This window comes from Myxocyprinus asiaticus, chromosome 6 (genome assembly GCF_019703515.2).
Source record: "Myxocyprinus asiaticus isolate MX2 ecotype Aquarium Trade chromosome 6, UBuf_Myxa_2, whole genome shotgun sequence".
Taxonomy (NCBI): Eukaryota; Metazoa; Chordata; class Actinopteri; order Cypriniformes; family Catostomidae; genus Myxocyprinus; species Myxocyprinus asiaticus.
In genome coordinates this window covers 38,355,407-38,380,217 of record NC_059349.1, presented here as the reverse complement: position 1 = coordinate 38,380,217, position 24,811 = coordinate 38,355,407, and the positions used below count along the sequence as shown (strand labels likewise).

At 37.8% G+C, this 24,811-nt stretch overlaps 1 protein-coding gene across 1 annotated transcript in view; it reads left to right on the top strand.

The window, feature by feature from the left end:
* LOC127442457 (protein kinase C iota type-like) overlaps positions 1-23,787 on the top strand; it is a 38,640-nt gene extending 14,853 nt beyond the window's left edge. Inside the window, exons 4-18 of the mRNA XM_051700508.1 lie at positions 749-799; positions 999-1,084; positions 1,165-1,302; positions 1,663-1,720; positions 6,535-6,590; positions 8,641-8,817; positions 11,171-11,268; positions 14,309-14,395; positions 14,550-14,685; positions 17,753-17,840; positions 18,038-18,163; positions 18,253-18,332; positions 18,593-18,682; positions 21,203-21,318; positions 21,903-23,787. Coding sequence (XP_051556468.1) covers positions 749-799; positions 999-1,084; positions 1,165-1,302; positions 1,663-1,720; positions 6,535-6,590; positions 8,641-8,817; positions 11,171-11,268; positions 14,309-14,395; positions 14,550-14,685; positions 17,753-17,840; positions 18,038-18,163; positions 18,253-18,332; positions 18,593-18,682; positions 21,203-21,318; positions 21,903-21,990 — 1,475 coding nt within the window. The 3' untranslated portion in view covers positions 21,991-23,787. The remainder of the gene's footprint in view (positions 1-748; positions 800-998; positions 1,085-1,164; positions 1,303-1,662; positions 1,721-6,534; positions 6,591-8,640; positions 8,818-11,170; positions 11,269-14,308; positions 14,396-14,549; positions 14,686-17,752; positions 17,841-18,037; positions 18,164-18,252; positions 18,333-18,592; positions 18,683-21,202; positions 21,319-21,902) is intronic.
* Positions 23,788-24,811: the final 1,024 nt, after the last annotated feature.

Sequence of the window (24,811 nt, the reverse complement as noted above, 5' to 3'; positions counted from 1 at the left end):
TTGAAAAACTGACCCGAACCTGGCCCGAAACACAGACGGTTTCTCGGGTCCCGTCGGGCCCGGGTTGGGTGGCAGAATCTGCACACACATTGTCCACTGCTTTAATGTTCGTTTATGAAATATTTTGGCTTAATCAATAATGCTTTCAGCTGCCAATAGGAGTGTATCACACATTGAACCATGTTTAAAAATTTTCGGCAGAATACTGTGGATCTTCCCACAAAATCAGCGTAGCAGATGCTGGGGGAAAAAAGTTAACATATTTTGTATGGGTCTGCTTAAGACATAGGATTTTTACATAGCATAGATTGGCCATGCAGAATGCTTTGATGTTCTTGATCAGATATGCACATTTATTTATTTATAACACACCCTATGTCATCATACATGACCTTAGATAATTAGTGGACGGGAGAGATGTGAGTCAGGGGGAGCTTGACCACACTGATTGACAGAGATATATTGTTCTGTCTGCTGTGTGAGTTAATTACTGCTAGTCATGCTGAGAAGGAGACATCTGATCACCAGGGCTTACTGAAAAAACCCAATAACAATTCTCTTCTAACTGTCTGTCAATATTCTCTCTCCACACCAGTTGACTTTGCTTCTCTGGATAGACTCTGTTTCTTGACCACATAGTCATTATCCACTGTCAGATGTGGAGAGGTCACAGAGAGGTCAATCTGGAGCTGCGTGTCTGTGCTGTGCAGACTGCTTTTTCACAATCACCCTCTCTCTCTTTCCACAGTGTTTCCTTGTATTCCTGAGAAACCTGGAATGCCCTGTCCTGGAGAAGACAGTAAGTGCATCTTGTGATATAATTCTAATAAGTTCATTTAGATGATTATGTTTGTGTCCTTAAGAATGCAGAGCATTTGTTTCCTTTCAAGAGTGAATGTTAGTGCTAAAAAGCACTTTACAGATACATTTTTGATTATTATGATGTGTTGTAGCATAACAGTGAGTTTTACTAACCTAAATGTTTCTCTCTTACACAGAATCCATATACCGCCGTGGTGCTCGACGCTGGAGGAAACTCTACTATGCCAACGGACATGCATTTCAGGCCAAACGTTTTAACAGGGTACACAGACAATAATTTGATCATATGTACAGACCTCTGTTGTGTTTGTTATGGTAGTAATGGTTCTGTTTTCTGTACAGCGTGCTCATTGTGCCATTTGCACAGATCGTATCTGGGGTCTGGGCAGGCAGGGATACAAGTGCATAAACTGTAAACTGTTGGTCCATAAGAAATGCCATAAATTGGTCACAATGGAATGTGGGAGACAGGTAATACAGGTGAGTTCAAACGGTGGACCCACACAGAATCTGCACACTTTTTCACATATTTTGCACTAATTATGCAGGAAAATTTGTGGAATTCTTTAGAATAAGTATAGTATAAATAAGTTGAATATATATGGTAAAATGTGTTTAACAGAGCTGAAATTTGCTGCATTTTTGTGCAAATGTGTGCAGTATTATTAAATAAGCCTAAATATTTAATAAGCCTACGTTCGAAGGGCATTCAAATTCTGAAGAAATAAATGAATCTGTTGCAGGAGATTCTGTATTCCACTCCTTGCCCACTGTGTACACTTTTGATTTACCCATACATATGAAATCAAGAGACTGTCTACCTTTTTAATATTATTCTAGGACCCAGTGATCGGAAGAATTGATCCAGGGTCCACTCCATCAGAACACACTGATCAAGGTACACTAGGCTCTCATCTATGTTTGTCATACACTACACACACACACACACACACACACACACACACATATGGGGGGCCAAACAGGAAATAATTATATAAAGTCTGAATATATAGATGTAAATCCTGAATATATACTTGTAATTCTGAATATATAAATCAGAATATATAGTTGTAAGTCCGAATATATAGTTATAAATCTGAATATATGGTTGTAAATCTGAATATATAAATATATATCTGAATATATAGTTGTAAATAGTGAATATATATAGTTGTATGTCCGAATATATAGTTGTAAGTCTGAATATATAGTTGTAAATCTAAATATATAAATATAAATCTGAATATATAGTTGTAAGTCTGAATATATACAGTTGTGCTCAAAAGTTTGCATACCCTTGGAGAATTGGTAATATATGTACCATTTTTAAAGAAAACATGAGTGATCAGGCAAAACACATTTCTTTTATTTCTTATGGGATTCATATTCAACTGTAGGTTATAACAGAATGGCACAATCATAAAACAAAACATGGCAACAAAGAAAAAAATGAAATGACCCCTGTTCAAAAGTCTGCATACCCTTAGTTCTTAATACTGTGTATTTCCCCCTTTAGCATCAACGACAGCCTGCAGTCTTTTGTAATAGTTGTCTATGAGGCCCCAAATTCTTGCAGGTGGTATAGCTGCCCATTTGTCTTGGCAAAATGCCTCCAGGTCATGCAAAGTCTTTGGTCGTCTTGCATGAACCGCACATTTGAGATCTTCCCAGAGTGGCTCGATGATATTAAGGTCAGGAGACTGTGATGGCCACTCCAGAACCTTCACCTTTTTCTGCTGTAACCACTGGAGGGTCAACTTGGCCTTGTGCTTAGGGTCATTGTCATGCTGGAAAGTCTAAAAGCGTCCCATGCGCAGCTTTCGTGCAGAAGAATGCAAATTTTCTGCCAGTATTTTCTGATAACATGCTGCATTCATCTTGCCATCAATTTTCACAAGATTCCCTGTGGGGATGGTATTCTTTACACTATAGGCCTTGTTGACCCTTCTCCAAACATAGCGCTTATGGTTGTGACCATAAAGCTCAATTTTGGTCTCGTCACTCCGACCATGCAGCTCATTTTTGTTCAAGTATCGTCGTATTGTGTTTCTTGAAACAACCACACCGTCTTTTTCCAGAGCAGCCTGTATTTCTCCTTAGGTTACCTGTGGGTTGTTCTTTGTATCCCAAACAATTCTTCTGGCAGTTGTAGCTGAAATCTTTCTTGGTCTACCTAACCTTTGCTTGGTATCAAGAGATCCCCGAATTTTCCACTTCTTAATAAGTGATTGGACTGGCATTTTCAAGGCTTTGGATATCTTTTTATATCCTTTTCCATCTTTATAATGTTCCATTACCTTGTTACACAGGTCTTTTGACAGTTATTTTCTGCACCCCATGGCTCAGTATCTAGCCTGCTCAGTGCATCCACGTGAGAGCTAACAAACTCATTGATTATTTATACACAGACACTAATTGCAATTTAAAAAGCCACAGGTGTGGGAAATTAACCTTTAATTGCCATTTAAACCTGTGTGTGTCACCTTGTGTGTCTGTAACAAGGCCAAACATTCAAGGGTATGTAAACTTTTGATCAGGGCCATTTGGGTGATTTAAAAAAGAGCCAAACAACTATGTGATAATAAATGGCTTCATATGATCACTATCCTTAAATAAAAGACAGTTTTTTGGCATGATCAGTCATATTTTCAAAACCAATGTCAAAATTTCACAATTTCTGCACAACTGTAAATATTAATCTGAATATAAAGTTGTAAATCCTATATATATATATATATATATGTGTGTGTGTGTGTATTAATCTGAATATATACTTGTAAATCTGAATATATAAATATAAATCTGAATATATAGTTGTAAATCCTGAATATATATACAGTATATATATATATAGTCTGAATATATTTTTATAAAATCACTTTTTGATCAGGCTTATTGATAGATAAGCTTTAATTTTCCATATGTGACTAAAACAGTTAACATGCTTAATTATTTATTTTACACCATAATGTCATAATCAGCCAACTTTCCACATATAACAAGTGTTTTTATTTATTTATTTTATTATTATTTGTATTCTGCTTCATCAATTTCTTGCTGGCCAGAGTTTGAAGCCCAATGGGTCCTTAGTCACAGTCAGTTAAAAATGGCATACTTCTCTAATTATTCTGCTGAACTGTGGCTCAACAGCTCAAAAGCTTGCAGCCGCAGTGCTCATCTAGGCTTCTATATTTATCTGTTGAAAGGCGATAAAATATCAGTTCCGGGTCTTTTGGCTTTGTTTAAAGTGCAAAAATCTTCTCTTCATAGTAGCTTTTCATCATATTTTTCGTTGTTAAAATAGCCAAATCTATCGGATCAGCAGTTACATAAATACTCAAACCAGGGGCCTGGATTGCTCAGTGGTAAAAGACGCTGGCTACCACCCCTGGAGTTCGCTAGCTCGCTAGTTTGAATCCCAGGGCATGCTGAGTGACTCCAGCCAGGTCTCGTAAGCAACCAAATTGGCCCGGTTGCTAGGGAGGGTAGAGTCACATGGGGTAACATCCTCGTGGTCACTATAATGTGGTTCATTCTCAGTGGGGCGCATGGTGAGTTGAGCATGGATGCCGCGGTGGATGGCGTGAAACCATCATGCGCTCAACTAGCCATGTGATAAGATGCGCGGGTTGGTGGTCTCAGACGTGGAGGCAACTGAGATTCGTCCTCTGCCACCCGGACTGAGGCGAATCACTACATGACCATGAGGACTTAAAAGCGCATTGGGAATTGGGCATTCCAAAAGTGGGTGAAAAAGGGTAAAAATAATAATAATAAAAATATATAAATACTCAAACCAGCCAATCTGGCACCAACAATCATGCCACGCTCCAAATCACTGAGATCACATTTTGTCCCCATTCTGATGTTTGATGTGAACATTAACTGAATCTCCTGACCCGTATCTGCATGATTTTATGCAGTTCACTGCTGCCACACGATTGGCTGATTAGATCATTGCATGGATGATTGTTGGTGGTCCTGGTCACACACAACAGTCTCTAGAATATGCTCCGAATGGTGCCAAAAACAAAAAAGATCCAGTGAGCGGCAGTTCTGTGGACTGAAATGCCTTGTTGATGAGAGAGGTCAACAGAGAATGGCCAGATTGGTTCGAACTGACAAAGTCTAAGGTAACTCAGATAACTGTTCTGTACAATTGTGGTGAGAAGAATAGCATCTCAGGATGCAAGAGGGGGACCTACACAATATTAGGCAGGTGATATTAATGTTGTGGCTGATCGGTGTATATTCAGACTTACAACTATATATTCAGGATTTACAAGTATATATTTGGATTTATATTTATATATTCAGACTTACAACTATATATTCGGATTTACAGCTATATATTTAGCATTTACAAGTATATATTCAGGATTTACAAGTATATATTCAGATTTATATTTATATATTCAGACTTACAACTATATATTCGGATTTACAGCTATATATTTAGCATTTACAAGTATATATTCAAGATTTACAAGTATATAATCGGATTTACATTTATATATTCAGACTTGTGTCTGTTTATTAAACATTTCCTTTCCTCTTTTAGTTTGACTATCAAAGTCACCCTCGTGCAATCTCTGTGTACACAAACAAAGATTTTTAGAAGAATATCTCAGCTCAGTAGGTGGCCAGAACTCTGAGGGCCAAAAAGCACATTAAGGCAGCATAAAACTAATCCATAAGACTCCAGTGGTTAAATCCATATCTTCAGAAGCGATATGGTATGTGTGGGTAAAAAAAAACCTCAATATTTAATTCCTTTTTACTATAAATGCCCACTTTTACTTCCACGTTCTTCTTTTGTTTTTTGGCAATTTGCATTTTTCATGCAAATCACCACACACTGGTTGGGGCTGGTCAAAGGTGGATATTTATAGTAAAAAAATGACTTGAATATTTATCTGTTTCTCACCCACACCTTTATCACTTCTAAAGATATAGATTTAACCACTGGAGTTGTATGGATTACGTTTTTGCTGCCTTAATATGCTTTTTGGACCTTCAAAGTTCTGGCCACCATTCACTTGCAGTGTATGGACCTACAGAGCTGAGATATTTTTTAAAAATCTTTGTTTGTGTTCAGCAGAAGAATGAAAGTCATACACATCTGGAATAGCATGAGAGTGAATAAATGATGAGAATTTTCATTTTTGTGGGAACTATCCCTTTAACACTGCGTATCTGTTGCACTATAAAATTCCTCTGTTTGTTTTGAGTGACCCATCCATATGACACAATAAAATTGACCACTGGTGTGAGTTAGGGGCAGGACTCTCTGTTTGTTCGATCAACAACAGACAGGGGTATTCAGAAAGCTATTTAAAAGAACAAAGGTTTGCTTTTGCAATTCCGTTTGGTGGCGCCAGTGGCAGAGAAATTACACAGGATGAAGATCGATGAAATCAATGAGCCACAATAGATCTCAGTGGATCAATTCAGCAGTTTAATGAACGCAATGAGCCTATAACAAGCTAATTATGGGTTTAGTTAATGAGGCTGTTAACAACAAAACACCAGCTAAGTTCATGTGCCTGACGTCTGGTTCTTTTTCAAATGGTGTTTCTGTGAACTTTTAATTCCAGACTCATAGAAGTGCACCTGACTAGGTTTAGGAGCTTGTGTTTGGAATCAGAATGTCATTGAATAATTTCTACAAGCCAGTGATAAAATTATTGTTTCTTTTGATGTTTTCTCTAGTTCTTGACAAAAATAACTCCACAGAAAGCATCAATCATGAGGGAGAGGAGCATGAGGTAAGACATTAATTATAAACTGTGTGTTTGATTATGTGAGCTTTCGGCAACCTACTCGCAGACAAATGGTCAGGCCAGAGTTGTCACTCTGGGTAGGCGACGGGGGTGTGCACAAGCAGGCTCATTCTGGCTGTATTGATTTCCTTTAGTAGAGCTAATAAAGGAACCTTCTATCAGGGTTATTAGCTTCTGATTTAGGACCTGTGTTCCTCAGGGGCCGGTTGCACCAGCTATATACGTAAGTTATAACTTAGCCTAGTTGTGGCGTAAGTGGGCACTAAGTCACAATTTACTCACTACTAAATATGTGAGCGTTGCACCATTAAACTTAGGTAGAACGTAACCCTATGTATAAGCTAAATATTTATGGAAGCCTCCGACCAGGAGTACAGATGGAATAAAAAAGCAGACTCATTTAGTGACATCAATGAGCTCATGTTTTGGTTGAAAGGCTTCAGTCCTTTCGACATACAGTATATGAGGTGTAGGCATTTACACTCGTTTACATTTACGGGAGAAAACATTATGTAACAAACGTACCTCTTCAGCATGAACCCGATCTAACGGTGCACTTTCCCATGTACGCCGCCCGGTGTCAAGTTTCAACATATACAAAATAAATATTAAAATGAATAAATGTCTCTTTTTCCAGCCTGTTGTATTAGTATTTATTTATTTTTTGTCCCTTATTCATTTTAGATACAGCTATTGAATATTGTTATTTACATGGGCTAAATATACCATTAATTAAATCTTGTTTTATTATTTATCGTATTTCAGTGGGGATATAATTTATTACAGCTGACAGTTACGTGAGCAAACAAGGTTTGAACATTATAAGATCAAATTGAAATGCACAGCTTTTTAACACTTCTGTGAACAAATTTGAAGGCTGCTTATTGGATCAAAACAAGTAAACGTCATATTATGCGACTACGCATTACTTTACGGAGAGCTTACTAGTTAAGACTTGCCTTTATAACAGGTGGTGCAACCAAATTAAGCACTGACTTTGTTACAAACTAACTAGTAGTTACTAAGCCTTAGTGTGAAGTTTACGTCTCAACTTAAGTGAGACCTTACGCAAAGCTGGTGCAACCCTACCCTGGTTCTGAGCACTCTGTTGCAATCATGGAAAATTGTACTAAGGGAGAAAACAAAAGAAAAAGGAGAGGATGAGATAGGAAATGAAAGGACAGAGAACAGCGTCAAGATATGTAAATCAGAAAGAAGAGCGTGAAAATGTGAATACGTGAGACCGGGCCTAGTTGTCACACTTGTACGTCAGTGAATATTTCTCAGGTTTATTTTTTAAAGTTTATTTCTGTATAGGTAAAAACCTTAAAGTTGTACAATAAAAGCAATTATTACACCAGTATTGCTCAGGGAACAAGAAAAAAAAAAAAAAGATACAGTTCATTGAACACAGGTTGACGGAATACAGGGCATGTTGTCACACTATGTGGGGTAAGATGTAACAAAGGAGATTGCTATTAAACAGTCTGTTATAGGCTTTTCTGCAGTAATAATCCACAAAATAATTAATGAAACAGCAAAATGTTGTAAGGTTGTGTACAAAATATCAAACTATTTTTTGACGGACAAATATTGTAATTAAAACATTTTGATAAATTTGTAACATTTAAAGCACATGTGCCAACTTGCCCGACCTGACATTTATGATATCTAACTTCATTACATAGTCAACCCTTGCCTGAATGTATGCCAGTGTGCTTTAATTGTGTTCACTAGTTTACACTACAGCTATAGCAAAATATGAATTTTAGTTTGGAGGATAGAATTCACAAAAATTATTCTAATTTAAGAGGGTTTTGATATAGTTTCAAACCAACATACAAAATCACTGCTGGGGAAAAACCTGAAATTTTGACCTATGACTCAAAAATGTATAGTTTGTGAGATATATCCTTGTGACATCTCTCCAATATGTGAGTCATAGATGCCTAAAATTAGCTAATAAGTTCTTGTATGGAAATATGTGAAATATCAAGTGCTTGTGGTTTAATACTCTCTTTTGTCCATTTCTCAGGCTGTGGGCAGTCGGGAATCAGGGAAGGCTGTGTCCAGTTTGGGTCTATCAGACTTTGACCTGCTGAGGGTGATCGGCCGAGGCAGCTATGCCAAGGTGCTACTGGTGCGTCTGAAAAAGACAGAACGCATCTATGCCATGAAGGTGGTGAAGAAGGAGCTGGTGAACGATGACGAGGTGACATTTAATTTTTCATGTTGTACAAAACGTCAGGCAGAGCTTTTAAATTCAGTGGGCCTTATTCATGAAACACAAGCAGAACTTTGTAAATCATACGTAAAAAAAATTAATACGTATAAGGGCTGGATGATGTGCTAGAAATATGTTCATGATATTTTTATAAAAAAATAACGTGATATCCGATTAAATCGTCAACCCCCTGGCCAAGGGATCGTTGAATATTCTTGTTATATTTTTTTTATTATTTATTATTATTTTATTTACTTTTCTCCCAATTTGGAATGCCCAATTCCCACTACTTAGTAGGTCCTCGTGGTGGCGTGGTTACTCACCTCAATCCAGGTGGCGGAGGACGAGTCTCAGTTGCCTCTGTGTCTGAGACTGTCAATCCGCGCATCTTATCACGTGGCTTGTTGTGCATGACACCACGGAGACTCCGCATGTGGAGGCTCATGTTACTCTCCGCGGTCCACGCACAATTTACCACGCGCCCCATTGAGAGCGAGAACCACTAATCGTGACCACGAGGAGGTTACCCCATGTGACTCTACCCTCCCTAGCAACCGAGCCAATTTGGTTGCTTAGGAGACCTGGCTTGAGTCACTCAGCACACCCTGGATTCGAACTCGCAGGGGTGGTAGTCAGCGTCAATACTCGCTGAGCTACCCAGGTCCCGCTTTATTGATTTTGCTTAAAAATGTAATTCATTTATTGAAACACGAAAAACTTAAACTAAAGATATTTCTAAATTCAAATTGCACTTCAAACAAAATGAAAAAACAATAAAAAAAAATAACAAAGTTGTAAAAAAATCTTATATAACCACCATTCCATTTGCCATCACGCAAGTATCTGTCTACAACAGGTGGAAAATTACTAATACATATTTGGATCTAAAGACAATTATAAATGTAAACAATTATAATGTTGAAAATAATAATAATTGAAATATAAATCAATTTTAGTTTCAAGGTGAACTTGTTTTGGTTGTATACACATGTATAGGCTATAAAGTGAACCTGCATAGTTGCATTCAAAATGCATGTGAAGCACAAACTGCTTCATGTAAATAAAGCGTACTAAACTTCGAGCACCTCCTGAGATGGTCAAAGATCATTTGCATCATTCTCAGACGACACTATTCTTGCAAACAGTTTTCAGATGACTGAAACAGAAAAGAATGAAAACTATTTACATGCGTGTTACACGAGACACGCTCCCACTGCACGCCTCTGAGCAAACAGCACATCAGAGATGCGCATTGATGGCTTTTCTTTCGTCTGTTCTTCAAAATATTATAATGTGTTTTTCTTTAAGCACGTGTCATTGTGTCTAACAGCATTTCTTGTAATCTGTAATTTTGAGACGTTTTACAGTTAGCCTGCCACAGAGGTGGGTAGATGAGCAAAATTACCCGCCATCCGCATGATATAGGCCACCCATATTTGCCGTGTGCTAATTTCATACCCTGTGCAGCTGTGCTGCTGTTTAATATATTTGGTGACTTCCTGGCTCCATGGTTTTGTAATTTACCAATATTGTTGATCATCGTCTGTCAATGAGTGTCACAGTTGGCATCTGGATATTTGTCAGATATTGTCGATATTCTATTACATCGTCCTACCACCCAGCCCTAATACGTATATTGACACATTCAGTTCAATGGGAAAATTTCTGAACAAAAAGATTTATGAAAGATTTACACAGAAATTTGTTCTGCTCATGATTCATGAAAAAAGCCCAGTGTGCATCACTTATCAACAGCAGTTACGCCCCTTTACAATTATAAGTGTCTCCTGACACGTAATCTGTGCTTTTCATTGAAAAACTCAATAATCTGAGTTATTTTAGACTTGACATTACAAAATAATACAAGCATAGAGCTGCCAAGGACTCTAATGATGACTGTAATGATGTGTTGAAGTACACACATACAAATGACTAGATGTTGATAAAGTAGGCATTTAATGTTGATTAGAGGCACTTAAGTCTGGTGTGATGAATTGACAGTTGCTGCCAATGGTCAGTAATAGCAGCTGTGCTCTACTGGCCCCGCAGTGCTACTTTAAGTGAGTCTCATGGTCAGAGCTATTTTTATGAGGCTGTCAGTAAAAGGTCCTAATTGTTCTCTCAGTGTCTAATTTGTGAGTCTCATCACATCCAGACACTGCTCCTTGGTGCCCCCATCCTCAAAACCTCTATCAGTTTTCAGCCTTGTGAGGAACCTCTCAATGCAGTCCGGAGTGTCCTTCCAAATGTTTCCCCTACTGACAGAAAATATGCTCTGTTTTTCAATGATGGTTTGATTTTTTTTGTGTGCATTTTGTTTGCTCTCCTCCTCGTTTTTCAGGATATTGACTGGGTCCAAACAGAAAAGCATGTGTTTGAGCAGGCCTCCAACCATCCTTTCCTAGTTGGACTTCACTCCTGCTTCCAGACCGAGAGCAGGTTAGTCCCTACTAATCTTTTAGAAACTTAAAATGTCAAATGACCCTCATATAAATTAATACTTATTCTGTTGATATAATGTTTCTGCATATTGAATGAAATTAAGCAGTAGTTGATTTCAAATGTACCTGTCAATATAGCTTTGTTCAGACAGGCAGCAATAATCAGTTTTTTGGTGTACCTGACCTAACTTGTTTTTTTTGTAGCCTGAACTAGGGGTGGGCGAGATGACCAAAATCTTTTATCACATATGAGTTATTTTATATCACGAAAACTATATTTTTCACTCTGTAAAAACATTTTGGGAAATCAATAAAAATTGGTTAATATATTAAATGAACATATGGTATTGCCTATTTTGGATAATCTAGTCAGTGAATTAAATACTTCCTCTTATCCTCTTTCTCTTTATTTGGAACTTGACAATAGTCCAAGTAAAAAACAAAACATACAACTTGGTTTTAAATTATTCTTACCATAATGCAACATCTCACATTGTGCCACATTTCAGTCTGATATGTTGTTGACCAATATTATTATTATTATGACATTTCCTCAAACTCAAGATCTTCCCAAAGCAATGCAACAAAGAAAATAATGCATAAGTTAAAAAAAATCAGATGAAAATAAACACCTCTTGCAGAAAATAAATATTAAATAAATATAAACACTTTTTGCAAAAACATTATGACCAAATCAATGCAGATTCCATTTTTTGGCTTTTATAATATTCTTCTGCGTGCTTCATTTGAGGAGGTAAAACAAATTACTTTTAATTTGTATTATGAGTGAATATTTTTGTGCAACACAGTTTGCAGCAGGGACTAAAAACTAAATGTTTTTCATTTCGTTTCATTCTGAGCAATAACTGTATTTATTCGTTCCGGTTCAGAAGTTCCGCAGCCTCCTTTCCAAATGGTAACCTGTTAGAACAAAATAAAAGTACGGTTCATAATGTTCTTTTTAAAATGACAGTACTCTGCGCTATAAGGGGTGGGTGAAATACCAATTGCAGTGCTGCCAGATCTCGCAAGGTAAACAAGCAACCTGGTCTGGAAAAACAAGCCCAAAATATAACCCTCTTGCCTCACCAAAATAAGTGAAAATAAGCAATTATTTTTTTTCCTGTGTGGTAGATTTATCAGCATAGAAACCATAACAAGCAGTTAATTAACAGTTATGTATAATTTTAATTACAGATCTGCTTCTGAGTCAAAACCCGGCAGCATCAAGTCTGTATTAATGCATCATATCTAACAAAAATTCAGTGAAGACTTGGAAACTTAGTTTACTTTTTACCTCTACCAATGTTTTCCTTGTATCTGCATTAGCCATGCATGTACAGTATATGTGGTAATTATACATAGTTGTTAAAAAGGTCTTCATTCACTGAATGCGACATCCACAATGGGCAGTTAGGCAAAGAAATGTGCAATGCAGCTGTTTCCTTCTGGATCAAAGCACGTTTCATTTTTTCAGGCAACATGAAGTGGTGTATTTCCAAAAATTTACAGTGATAAACCCTTTGGTCTTTGGTTTCATGAAAAAATTATGGGGAAAAAATGAACCAATTATAACCGGTTACCAGCATTTAAAAATTACATTTCACTGTGGAATGATTAAAAAACACTTTGTTCCCATTTTCGGGTGCGTTCTGTTTTTTTGGTTTTCATTCCTTGAACTGTTTTTAGTCCCTGGTTTACAGATAACATTTTTCTGCTTTGTGTTGGCTTTTGTGAACCTACACCGCAGATGTTGCATCTGTTTAAATAACAAGCTCCTCTTCATTTTCTTGACTTGTTTGGGAGTTATCCTGTTCTGTAGAGATGTTTTTTCTGGGTTTTTCCTGAGTCAAAAATTATTGAGTAGAAAGTTTATAGATAAATGTAGAAAATTTTGCTTATGTTCTCTCAAGCACCTTGTGAGTTAATCGTTATGGCGAGATGTCAGGAAATTGGCATTCAGAATATTCTTTTGCGTGCTTCATTTGAGGAGGTAAAACAAATTGCTTGAGTGATTATCATCGTGCAACAGTTTGTAGATTACATTTTTCTACTCTGTGTATGCTTTTGTGAACCTACACCACAGATGTCAAACCTGTTTAAATAACAAACTCTTTATTTTCTTGACTTGTTTAGGAATCGCTCTGTGGAGATGTTTTTCAGGGTTTTTCCTGGGTCAAAAATGATTGATTAGTGCGAGTGATCCTGCTCTACGCTGTCCTGTAAATATCGGGAAGCCTGCTGTACTCGCACTCACTTGCGCGTTTAAGAGATAGCGCATGTGACGCACACAACATAGATGTGCATGTCAGATGAGAAGCATATTAAGCGCTTATGAAGTGGCAAACGCGAGATGAATGTCATTGAATTTCCTTGGGTGGACACCGACAATTTTTTAATGCCATTAAAACCATGTCCATCTTTCTTAAATTCTCTCAGTCTCACGCCCTGCCCACTGATAGATAAGCCCACGCTTTGCACATGGATATTTTCATATGGCGATATACACGATATAGCAAAATCTCTATCGATTGACTTTATATCATCACCATGATATATATCTTCATATTGCCCAGCCCTAGTCTGAACAGTAAAGAAAAAAGCATGAAATCTGATGTTTACAAACCCAATACAAACCACATCCATTAAAATCTATTTTTTTCCATTTGTGTCTAAGTCGGAAGGATCATATTTTAAGAAGTTGGTTTCAATTAGCTCACTGGTTCATCTTAAAGCAGTCTATGTAAAATTCACTATGTAGTGATTGAGTGAGCAGTTTTGGACAGTTTATGCATTAATGTATAAAATATTGCTTATGTTCTCTCAAGCACCTTGTGAGTTCATAGTTGCGACGAGATGTCTGGAAATTGTCTCCACTGTCTGAGCAAACATATCACATTACAGACAGTCAATCCTAAATCTCAGATTTGAAAACCAAATCGAATTTTTGTGCAGTGTGAACAAAGCCTATGCAGATAAATAATAGTGTGAAATCTTGGGTTTTTCTAGTGAGGGTTGATGACCATTTTCTTTCACAGGCTATTCTTTGTAATCGAGTATGTGAATGGAGGGGATCTAATGTTCCATATGCAGCGACAGAGAAAACTTCCGGAAGAGCATGCCAGGTATGAGTATTGTAGGCTGTCAAGTGTGTAACATGGTTCAGTGTTAATGAACAGCTTGAATCTTTGAATGGATTCTGAATGACACGCACAGCTCCTGTTACCACAGGAACAGAATCACAAATGAAGTAGTTTTTCTTGTTCTCCCTGCTGGCAGGTTTTACTCAGCAGAGATCAGCCTTGCCTTGAACTACCTCCACGAACGCGGCATCATCTACAGGGACCTGAAACTGGACAATGTGCTGCTGGAGTCAGAGGGACACATCAAACTCACTGATTATGGCATGTGCAAGGTGAGAAAGTGTGTTATTTTTAAAAGTGCATTTGCTATGAATGTTTTTAATCTTTTTATATTTGTGGTTTTCCTGCGGTCAAACCTGGAAATATCAGAGAATATTAAAATTGTGATTTTCAGGCCTGGAGAAATCATAGAAGGTAATAAAATCTTTAAAAAAAAAAATCTTATAGTTTCAGTAGTGAAGATACATTTGTTTATTTATGCTCAGCTCTAAAATATAACATTGGCTTGAAATTTCTGTTTGTGAGTGCAATCTCTTCAAACTAATTTCCTTTTTCCATCAACTAGTTTAGGGTTTCCCTGATGACCGTGCAACACTGTTATTTTTAACTTATGGGAAGAACCCTCTTTGCTGGTATCAAATTTATACCACCTTCTATCTTTAATGTCCTGAGCACTCAAGAGCTAAAGAGTAGCTATAGCCTATATACTATACTGGTTTGAGGATTTCTGTAACTGCTGATCTCCTGGGATTTTCGTGCACAACAGTCTCTAGAGTTTACTCAGAATGGTGCCAAAAACAAAAAACATCCAGTGAGCGGCAGTTCTGCAGACGGAAACACCTTGTTGATGAGAGAGGTCAACGGAGAATGGCCTAGCCTGCTCACTGGGGATCTAAATACAAATATTATTTACTTATTTATTTGTTTTAAGGCAAGATTTAAAATCATGTTTGTTTGTTTTTTCTCCCCATTTCTCTTAATTTGGAATGCCCAATTCCCAATGCGCTCTAAGTCCTTGTGGTGGCGTAGTGACTCGCCTCAATGTGGGTGGTGGAGGACAAAACTCAGTTGCCTCCACGTCTGAGACCGTCAATCCTTGCATCTTATCACGTGGCTTGTTGAGCGCATAACTGCGGAGACATTGCGCGTGTGGAGGCTTCACGTTATTCTCCGCGGCATCCACGCACAACTCGCCACGTGCCCCACCGAGAGCGAACCACGTTATAAGGACCACGAGGAGGTTACCCCATGTGACTCTACCCTACCTAGCAACCGGGCCAATTTGGTTGCTTAGGAGACCTGGAGTCACTCAGCACACTCTATATTCGAACTCATGACTCCAGGGGTGGTAGTCAGTGTCTTTACTCGCTTAAAATCATGTTTTTTATCAAACTGTAAAATTATGACTAAGACATTACAGATATTACAGCTTATTTTAAATAAGCTTATGTTAAAGCATAATTTTCTTTAAAGCTGCTTTGAAATAATGCAGTGCATCCGGAAAGTATTCAAAGCACTTCACTTTTTCCACATTTTGTTATGTTACAGCCTTATTCCAAAATGGATTAAATTCATTATTTTCCTCAAAATTCTACAAACAATACCCCATAATGACAACGTGAAAGAAGTTTGTTTGAAATCTTTGCAAATTTATTAAAAATAAAAAACGAAAAAAATCACATGTACATAAGTATTCACAGCCTTTGCTCAATATGTTGTTGAAGCACCTTTGGCACCAATTACAGCCTCAAGTCTTTTTGAGTATGATGCTACAAGCTTGGCACACCATTTTTTGGGCAGTTTCTCCCATTCTTCTTTGCAGGACCTCTCAAGCTCCATCAGGTTGAATGGGGAGTGTCGGTGCACAGCCATTTTCAGATCTCTCCAGAGATGTTCAATCGGGTTCAAGTCTGGGCTCTGGCTGGGCCACTCAAGAGCATTCACAGAGTTGTCCCGGAGCCACTTCTTTGTTATCTTGGCTGTGTGCTTAGGGTCATTGTCCTGTTGGAAGATGAACCTTCACCCCAGTCTGAGGTCCAGAGCGCTCTGGAGCAGGTTTTCATCAAGGATGTCCCTCTATATTTCTGCATTCATCTTTCCCTCGATCCTGACTAGTCTCCCAGTTCCTGCTGCTGAAAAACATCCCCACAGCATGATGCTGCCACCACAATGCTTCACTGTAGGGATGGTATTGGCCAGGTGATGAGCGGTGCCTGGTTTCCTCCAGACATGATGCTTGCCATTCAGGCCAAAGAGTTCAGTCTTTGTTTCTCATGGTCTGAGAGTCCTTCATGTGCCTTTTGGCAAACTCCAGGCGGGCTGTCATGTGCCTTTTACTGAGGAGTGGCTTCTGTCTGGCCACTCTACCATACAGGCCTGATTGGTGGAGTGCTGCAGAGATGGTTGTTCTTCTGGAAGGTTCTCCTCTCTCCACAGAGAAACGCTGGAGCTCTGTCAGAGTGACCATCGGGTTCTTGGTCACCTCCCTGACTAAGGCCCTTCTCCCCCGATCGCTTAGTTTGGCCAGGCGGCCAGCTCTAGGAAGAGTCCTGGTGGTTCCAAACTTCTTCCATTTACGGATGATGGAGGCCACTGTGCTCACTGTGACCTTCAATGCTGCAGAAAAGTTCTGTACCCTTCCCCAGATCTGTGCCTCCATACAACCTGTCTCGGAGTCTACAGACAATTCCTTGGACTTCATGGCTTGGTTTGTGCTCTGACATGCACTGTTAACTGTGGGACCTTATATAGACAGGTGTGTGCCTTTCCAAATCATATCCAATCAACTGAATTTACCACAGGTGGACTCCAATCAAGTTGTAGATACATCTCAAGGATGATCAGTGGAAACAGGATGCACCTGAGCTCAATTTTGAGTGTCATGGCAAAGGCTGTGAATACTTATGTACATGTGATTTTTTTCGTTTTTTATTTTTAATAAATTTGCAAAGATTTCAAACAAACTTCTTTCACGTTGTCATTAAAATGGTATTTTTTGTAGAATTTTGAGGAAAATAATTAATTTAATCCATTTTGGAATAAGGCTGTAACATAACAAAATGTGGAAAAAGTGAAGCGCTGTGAATACTTTCCGGATGCACTGTATGTGTTGTGAAAAAAGCTATACAAATAGAAATGACTTGACTAGTGAGCAGAATAGCATCTCAGAATGCACAACACATCGAACTTTGAGGCAGATGGGCTACATACAACAACAGAAGACCACGTCGGGCACATTATTAAGACTATAGTGTTCCTAGTAAAGTGCTCAGTGAGTGTATATGGGTTGTATTGTGTGCCTAAGGCTTTCTCTTGTTACAATATTAATCTCTTGTGTAGGAGGGACTGAGACCCGGAGACACAACCAGCACTTTCTGTGGAACCCCTAATTATATCGCCCCTGAGATTCTGAGAGGAGAAGACTATGGTAAGCACAATTCACACACAAATCCTCTTCACAAAGACCGTCTGTAGAAAATTGTGCTCTAGTGTGCACTAATCCAGTTATTGCTATTAGTGCCCACTGCATGAGATTTTACCTCTTGTGGTTGTTTGTGTCAATACTAAGCTGCTCATTTCAAAGCCTCAATAAGATTCATGTGGAACGTTGTGTTTTCACTGCAGGTTTTAGTGTAGATTGGTGGGCACTGGGCGTCCTTATGTTTGAGATGATGGCTGGGAGGTCACCCTTTGACATAGTTGGCAGCTCTGATAACCCTGACCAAAACACAGAAGATTACCTTTTCCAAGGTATATGACTAAAGCATAGATATTTCAACAAGCTGTATAATTTCTTAGTAGTTCTCATGATATGTTTGTCTCCTGCTCTTTTTCTGCAGTCATTTTGGAAAAGCAGATCAGAATTCCCAGATCGCTATCAGTTAAAGCTGCTAGTGTTCTGAAGGGATTCCTCAACAAGGTAAAGTGGGATCAGACCAGACAGATCAATGTTAATGACGTTTTGTCACACAGACCTGTTAAAGTGCTGTGATAATCACTCACTCTATTTCTGTCTCGCTTTCTCCTCCTCTTTTTAACTTCCTCGTTCTCCACTTTTTTTCTGTTTTTCAATGTCTATTTTTTTGTCACTTTTTTTGTTCCTTGCTGCTTTATTTCTTCTCACACTGTGGCTTCTTTCTCTTTACTTTTTCTGTATCGCTTTGCTACTATGTTTTGTAGGAGCCAAAGGAACGCCTAGGATGTCATCCTCAGACAGGCTTTGCAGACATCATGGGCCATCCTTTTTTCAGAAATGTAGACTGGGATCTTGTGAGTCACCCCTATCTGTCCTTCCTTTATCTGACTTATTGGATGTTTTGATGTGAGACTGCAGCAGAAGCATGAGTCATTTGCTTTAGCCTGACGATAGTGAAACTAAACAGGGGTCTGACTGGAGCCTAAAGAACTATTTAGTGGCGTTAATGACCTTGAGAAACCGTCCTTTCATGTAATTTAACCCATTCATGTAATTTAACGTGAGAAATGTTACCACAACTATTGTTTAAGGAACCTCTGTATCAAATTATTACTCTAATTAGCATTAAGGTTTAAATTACTTTATAAAGCATCATTCGTTGTCTCATATTTTTACAGATTCATTTTTGAATTCCTATCAAATTTCAGGTAAATTAGAAATTCCAAAATTATTGTGCCATAAAATGAACTGTGTTGCTTGTAAGGCCAGTTATATAATTAAAGTGAGAGGTGTCAAGTCTTGCGTTGTGAGAGTGAACTGTATCATGTGTAAGGCTGGTTTAAATGCGGTTGAGACTCATATGAACACAGTATTGACCTCTTGTCCGAGTTTGGTCTGGGTGAGCACACAGACAGAGAGAGTTCATGTTACACTATCTCTACAGACAGCCTGTAGCATCCAAGGCGGCCTGCAGGGGGAGCAAATCCTGGCTTCCTTTCTGAGGCCTTCCAGCAAGTTCCCACACAGTGAGGTTGAGAAAGTCAGGCTAAAAACAGTACTGAACAAGCCCAAGAAAGATCTTTTTGTCTAAATATAATATTGAATCCTTGCTGAGGGTGAAGATTAAGTGTTGTCTTTGGCTTTTTGGGAGAGAACAAGGTGTGAAAAAACTAATAATTGAATATTGTTTTTGTTTGTTTTAATTTTGACATTTAATTTTTGAAAATTAATTAATTGAAAGGGATTTAAACAATTAACCTCTTCAACTCACCATGTACACATACTGTGGACTAATTGCCAAAAATGTGTCTAATTTTTTCAGAAACCGCCCCAAATAAAATAAAAAGGTTCAAATTATTCTTAAATAATATTGTGTATGTTTACAATCTTATGATGAATAGATTGTTAACATATACTTTTTTTAACTTTGAAAGCATGTAATTCTTGTTCTGTTCACTCCAGCTCCCTCCAAAAAGTCTTATTTTATTCCACTAGTTGGCAGCAAGTACTAGAAAAAATAATTTCTCTGTCACCTTCCGTCACAAAATGCAATTGAAATGTAGGTGGCGCTCTAACACATTTTAGCCCTCACAGATGTGCTCGTCCATAGACATTCAGTCTAATTTTCAGTTCATGCACCACCCTATTGTTTCATTGAATATCTCGGCCTCTGTGTGGACTAGAAGCTCAATCTAGGTGTTGTTAAAGCTGAGATCATACGCTTTGCGATGATGTATAACATACACCGATCAACCACAACATTAAAACCACCTGCCTAATATTGTGTATGTCCCCCTCGTACCGCCAAAACAGCACCAACCCGCATCTCAGAATAGCATTCTGAGATGTTATTCTTCTCACCACAATTGTACAGAGCGGTTATCTGAGTTATTGTAGACTTTGTCAGTTCGAACCAGTCTGGCCATTCTCTGTTGACCTCTCTCATCAACAAGGCATTTCCGTCCAGAGAACTGCCACTCACTGGATGTTTTTTGTTTTTGGCACCATTTGGAGTAAATTCTAGAGACTGTTGTGCGTGAAAATCCCAGGAGATCACGCCTTGTTGATGAGAGAGGTCAACAGAGAATGGTCAGACTGGTTCGAACTGAAAGTCTACGGTAACTCAGATAACCGCTCAGTACAATTGTGGTGAGAAGAATTACATCTCAGAATGCTATTCTGAGATGTGGGTTGGCGCTGTTTTGGCGGCACTTGGGGAACCTACACAATATTAGGCAGGTGGTTTTAATGTTGTGGCTGATCAGTGTATATTAACATATACATATATTTCCAATGATTTGTTTAGCATGCTTTTCCTGCTGGACTGCATATTTTGTTCTAGACATCTAAGATGTAACACTGGAGAATTCACACAAGCAAGCTCACAGACAAGTAAAAAAGGTCTCATTTTAAGGGAAAAGCAGATATAAAGTTTTTAGCTATTTGGAACTTACAGCAGCAATGATCGGCACATAAAATTGACTTTTGTATTTGATGTCTTACAAATATCATACTTTGATTCTTTTGAAAATCTTTCAAACTGTGGTATTAAGGCAACAAAATAAATTGTACAGTTTAATTTGATATTAGTCTATATAATTGCTATTTGAAAGATTTTATATTCATATTAATATTTGTACCACATGACCTCTAAGTGGTGCTGATTTGTGATGCAAATTATTTCAGGTCTTATTTTGTTATTTTATTTAACATAAATGTAGATGTGATGGTTAACTTTGAAAGGTTCAGATTCTAAGCTTTCTAGCGATACCACGTATGCCTGACTTATGTATTCGGAGACTAGCTTTTTTTGCGACATAGACTGCTTTATGACACATACATTGTCGTTATTTGACACGTCATCTCCATTTCAGATGGAGCAGAAGCAAGTAGTTCCACCCTTCAAGCCCAATATTTCTGGCGAGTTTGGGCTGGATAACTTTGATGCCCAGTTCACCAATGAGCCCATTCAGCTCACGCCTGACGATGAGTGAGTGTCTGTTCATGTGTGTCTGTCTGTGTCATGCCCCAGGCTTTCTGAATCAGACCTGAAGCGCCATTAATCTGCTTTAGATCTTTTCCACAGTAATGCTGGTTTCATCATAATCAAATGCGCCAGGAAGTATCTTCAAATGTACAATGTCTGATGACACACTGTAGTTCTGTGAAATGAAATGTACAAATGAAAGCCATAGTGACTAAAAGGAATAGTTCATCCAAAAAGGAAAATTCTTTCATCATTTGCTCACCCTCATGTTGTTCAAAACATGTATGACTGACCTTATTCGGTGGAACACAGAAGGAGAAAAGGCTAAATGACAGCCTTAGTCACCATTCACTTTCATTGTGTGGAATAAAAGATGCAGTGAAAGGTGACTGAGGCTTACATTCTGCCTAACATTTCCTTTTGTGTTCCATGGATGTATAAAAGTCATATGGGTTTGGAAAAACATGAGTAGTGAGTAAATGATGAAAGAATCTTCATTTTTGGATGAACTATTCCTTTAAATCTGCCAGGCTGTTCTGCTGCTCATAGCAGTTAAGACTGATTGATTATCTTTTTGTCTTTCTCAGTGATGTTGTAAAGAAGATCGACCAGTCTGAGTTTGAAGGGTTTGAGTACATCAACCCTCTGCTGATGTCTGCGGAGGAGTGTGTGTGAACGCCCCGTCTGACGCTGTTACATGCGTCTCATGGCTGCCTTTTTTCATTGTTACATGGTCGCAAACAAACAAACGAAAGGAACAACTTGACGTCATTTTGTTGGGACCAGTTGAAGCATTAATTTTGCCAAACCGCTTTCACTTTCTGCCATTTGTAACCACTAGTCCTTAAGTCTATTTTTTTCTTGATTATTTTTGTATAATGTAAATCTACACTGATAAAAGGAAATTTATCAGCCCCTTTGCGCAATGACCATCATAGTTGGAAGGTCAATTTTAGGTTACTGAAGAGAACGACTGTGATGGTATGCAGGATGCATCTCCTGGCTACTCCACTGATGATGTTTTGATATACATTTTATTTGTACATATTAAAGGAAAACCATTGAGCATATATAGTAAGATATTTTAAACTTTATATCAGATTACATTGGTTAATCTTGGAAAAATAAATCTGATTTCCTGCTCAAATTTTCTTCTGCAATAAGTGTAGATTAAGGAAGAAAAACAACATACTTGGTTTTATAATTTTTTTATTATTATTATTTAAGAAAATTATCTATATAGTATGTGCACAGTGTATTGAATCCCCCCCAAAAAAAAAAATCTCAATATTAAGAATTGTTTAAAGATGATTAGTGATTGAAAATATCAGTAGGTATCAAACTTATGAGAATGGAGCAGGGAGCCCAGGAACACTAATGGACAATGTTGTAAATACTGACAAACTATGAATGGATTCTGTATAGACAGGGCAAGGATGGGAAAGAGTGTAGGACAGACATAAAATTCAACAGCTTGTTTGAACACAGGACCAAAAACAAGACACTAAAGCAAAGCATGTTCCTGTCAGTGGTCTCAATGTGAGGTAGAGGCATATATTAAGTTTTTCTTACCTTTTCGTTTTACTTTTATCTCTTGCTTTTTGTGGTAAATTGTGATGTATTGCCTTTCTGTTTATGATATTCTGTTTGTGTGCTTTTTTTTTTTTTTGAGCATCAGTGGACGTGTGTTCATTGTTTCTCAGTACAATCACTGAGAAGCTTTTTTTTTTTCTTTTAGTCCCTTGGTGGATTCCCAGTCAGATGTGGCGTACTAAGAGGCCGTGGATTGTGTTTACCCTTCACGGCCCTGTCGGTTGCACCCAGCTCTTTGGTGGTGTATTTTGAAAACCAATCATGTCTGGACACATTTTTTATGTTCCAACAGAAGAATCTTTGATACTAATGACCAAATTATGACATACCTAAATTAACACTCATACACAACAATGCCCTCGCTCATTCCTTGCCATGCAGATATCATTGCGCTTATATTTTCACAGATGTTCACACTGGTTTCGAGCTGTGAGGAGCTCGTTAGCAGCCTGGTGTTAGAAATGACTATATCGCTTGAAGCCCTTAATGCATTCCCAGAAAAAAAAGATGTTCTTATATGTTTTAAAGGAGCATCAGTGGGCTAAGGTGGACCTGGAAATTGTTTATTTTATTCTTTGTATAATATGCACATTGAAAAACACTATCAACGGACTGGAATAAACTGTACCTCTTTTTTTTGTTAACACAAAGTATTTAAGGAAAGCTCTCATTCCACGTTCAAATGTGAAAGCAATTTCGAATTTGTCGTGATTGGACAGTTCCCATCTGACTTTAACTCTTGTTACTTGTTAATTCATTTTCTGTCCCAAAGGAATGCATAAACGAATGACTGTTCTTAAAAATATTTGTGCATATTTTATTATTTGGTGAAACATCTGTTAAATAAAAAAACGAGAGGAAATAAACTTTTGTTCTGTACTCCGTCTTGTGTGTTGTCAATCTTCATACTTCAGTTGTTTTGTGGTAAATTGTGATTTTAGCATTTACTCTCCCTATTGAGTCCCATGCAAAGCATGCTGGGAAATGGTAATCCCCTGCCCAGTTTCATCAATGCTACATTCCCACCACAAGAAGTATTCATGTAGTCCCAACTCAAATGGATTAAGTAAACTTCCATTTTACAAATTTAAATGGATAGAATGCAATGAAATCAAGTTTTGACAGTAAGTTCAAGAATTGTGTTGCTTTAGTTAATTTTAAAGGTGCACACAGTAACTTTTGCGTTTGTGTGATTTTGGACCTACAGTGACACCTAGCTTCGTGGATGCAGCATCATGCAAAATCAATAGTTTTAGTTACAGATGCCATTGTAGAAATTCACTATACACAGTCAGCCATGATTAATTTAATCCAAGAGTGAAAGTGTCCAATATCAATGTGGTTATTGAGACTAAGCCAGTAGTATTTGGCTGGTCATGTGATTCTAAAATGGCAGCCCCCAAGAGGAGACCCTCTCCATGTAGAATAAAACAGCTTTTATAAGGTTACTAATATGAATGGTATCTTCATCTCATATAATTTCTCATGATTTTATATCTCTGTTTCAAAATTACTATTAATTTCTTTGGGAGTAAAACTTTTTTAATGAGGAAAAAATTACTGAGTGCACCTTTACGTAAACTGAACAAGCAGCAAAATAATTTTTTGGAGAGTACACATGCTACCTTGGTTAAATTTAAATGGTAACCACATTTTGTTCAGTTACGAACAGATGAATGTTAGCCTACGTATGAATAGTTCTCCAGGAAAGGTGGAAGACTCAAACAAATGTAACAGCTACATCAGTATTTTAGCAATCAAAATAATTACATTGATTATAAGATTTGACAAACATGATTTGTTCGAAAATCGGATTATACTGTCACCGAGCCAAAAGGGTGGAGAAATTTACCCGAGTAAAAGAATTAATTTTCTCTTCAAAATCATCAGAAATATTTATTCC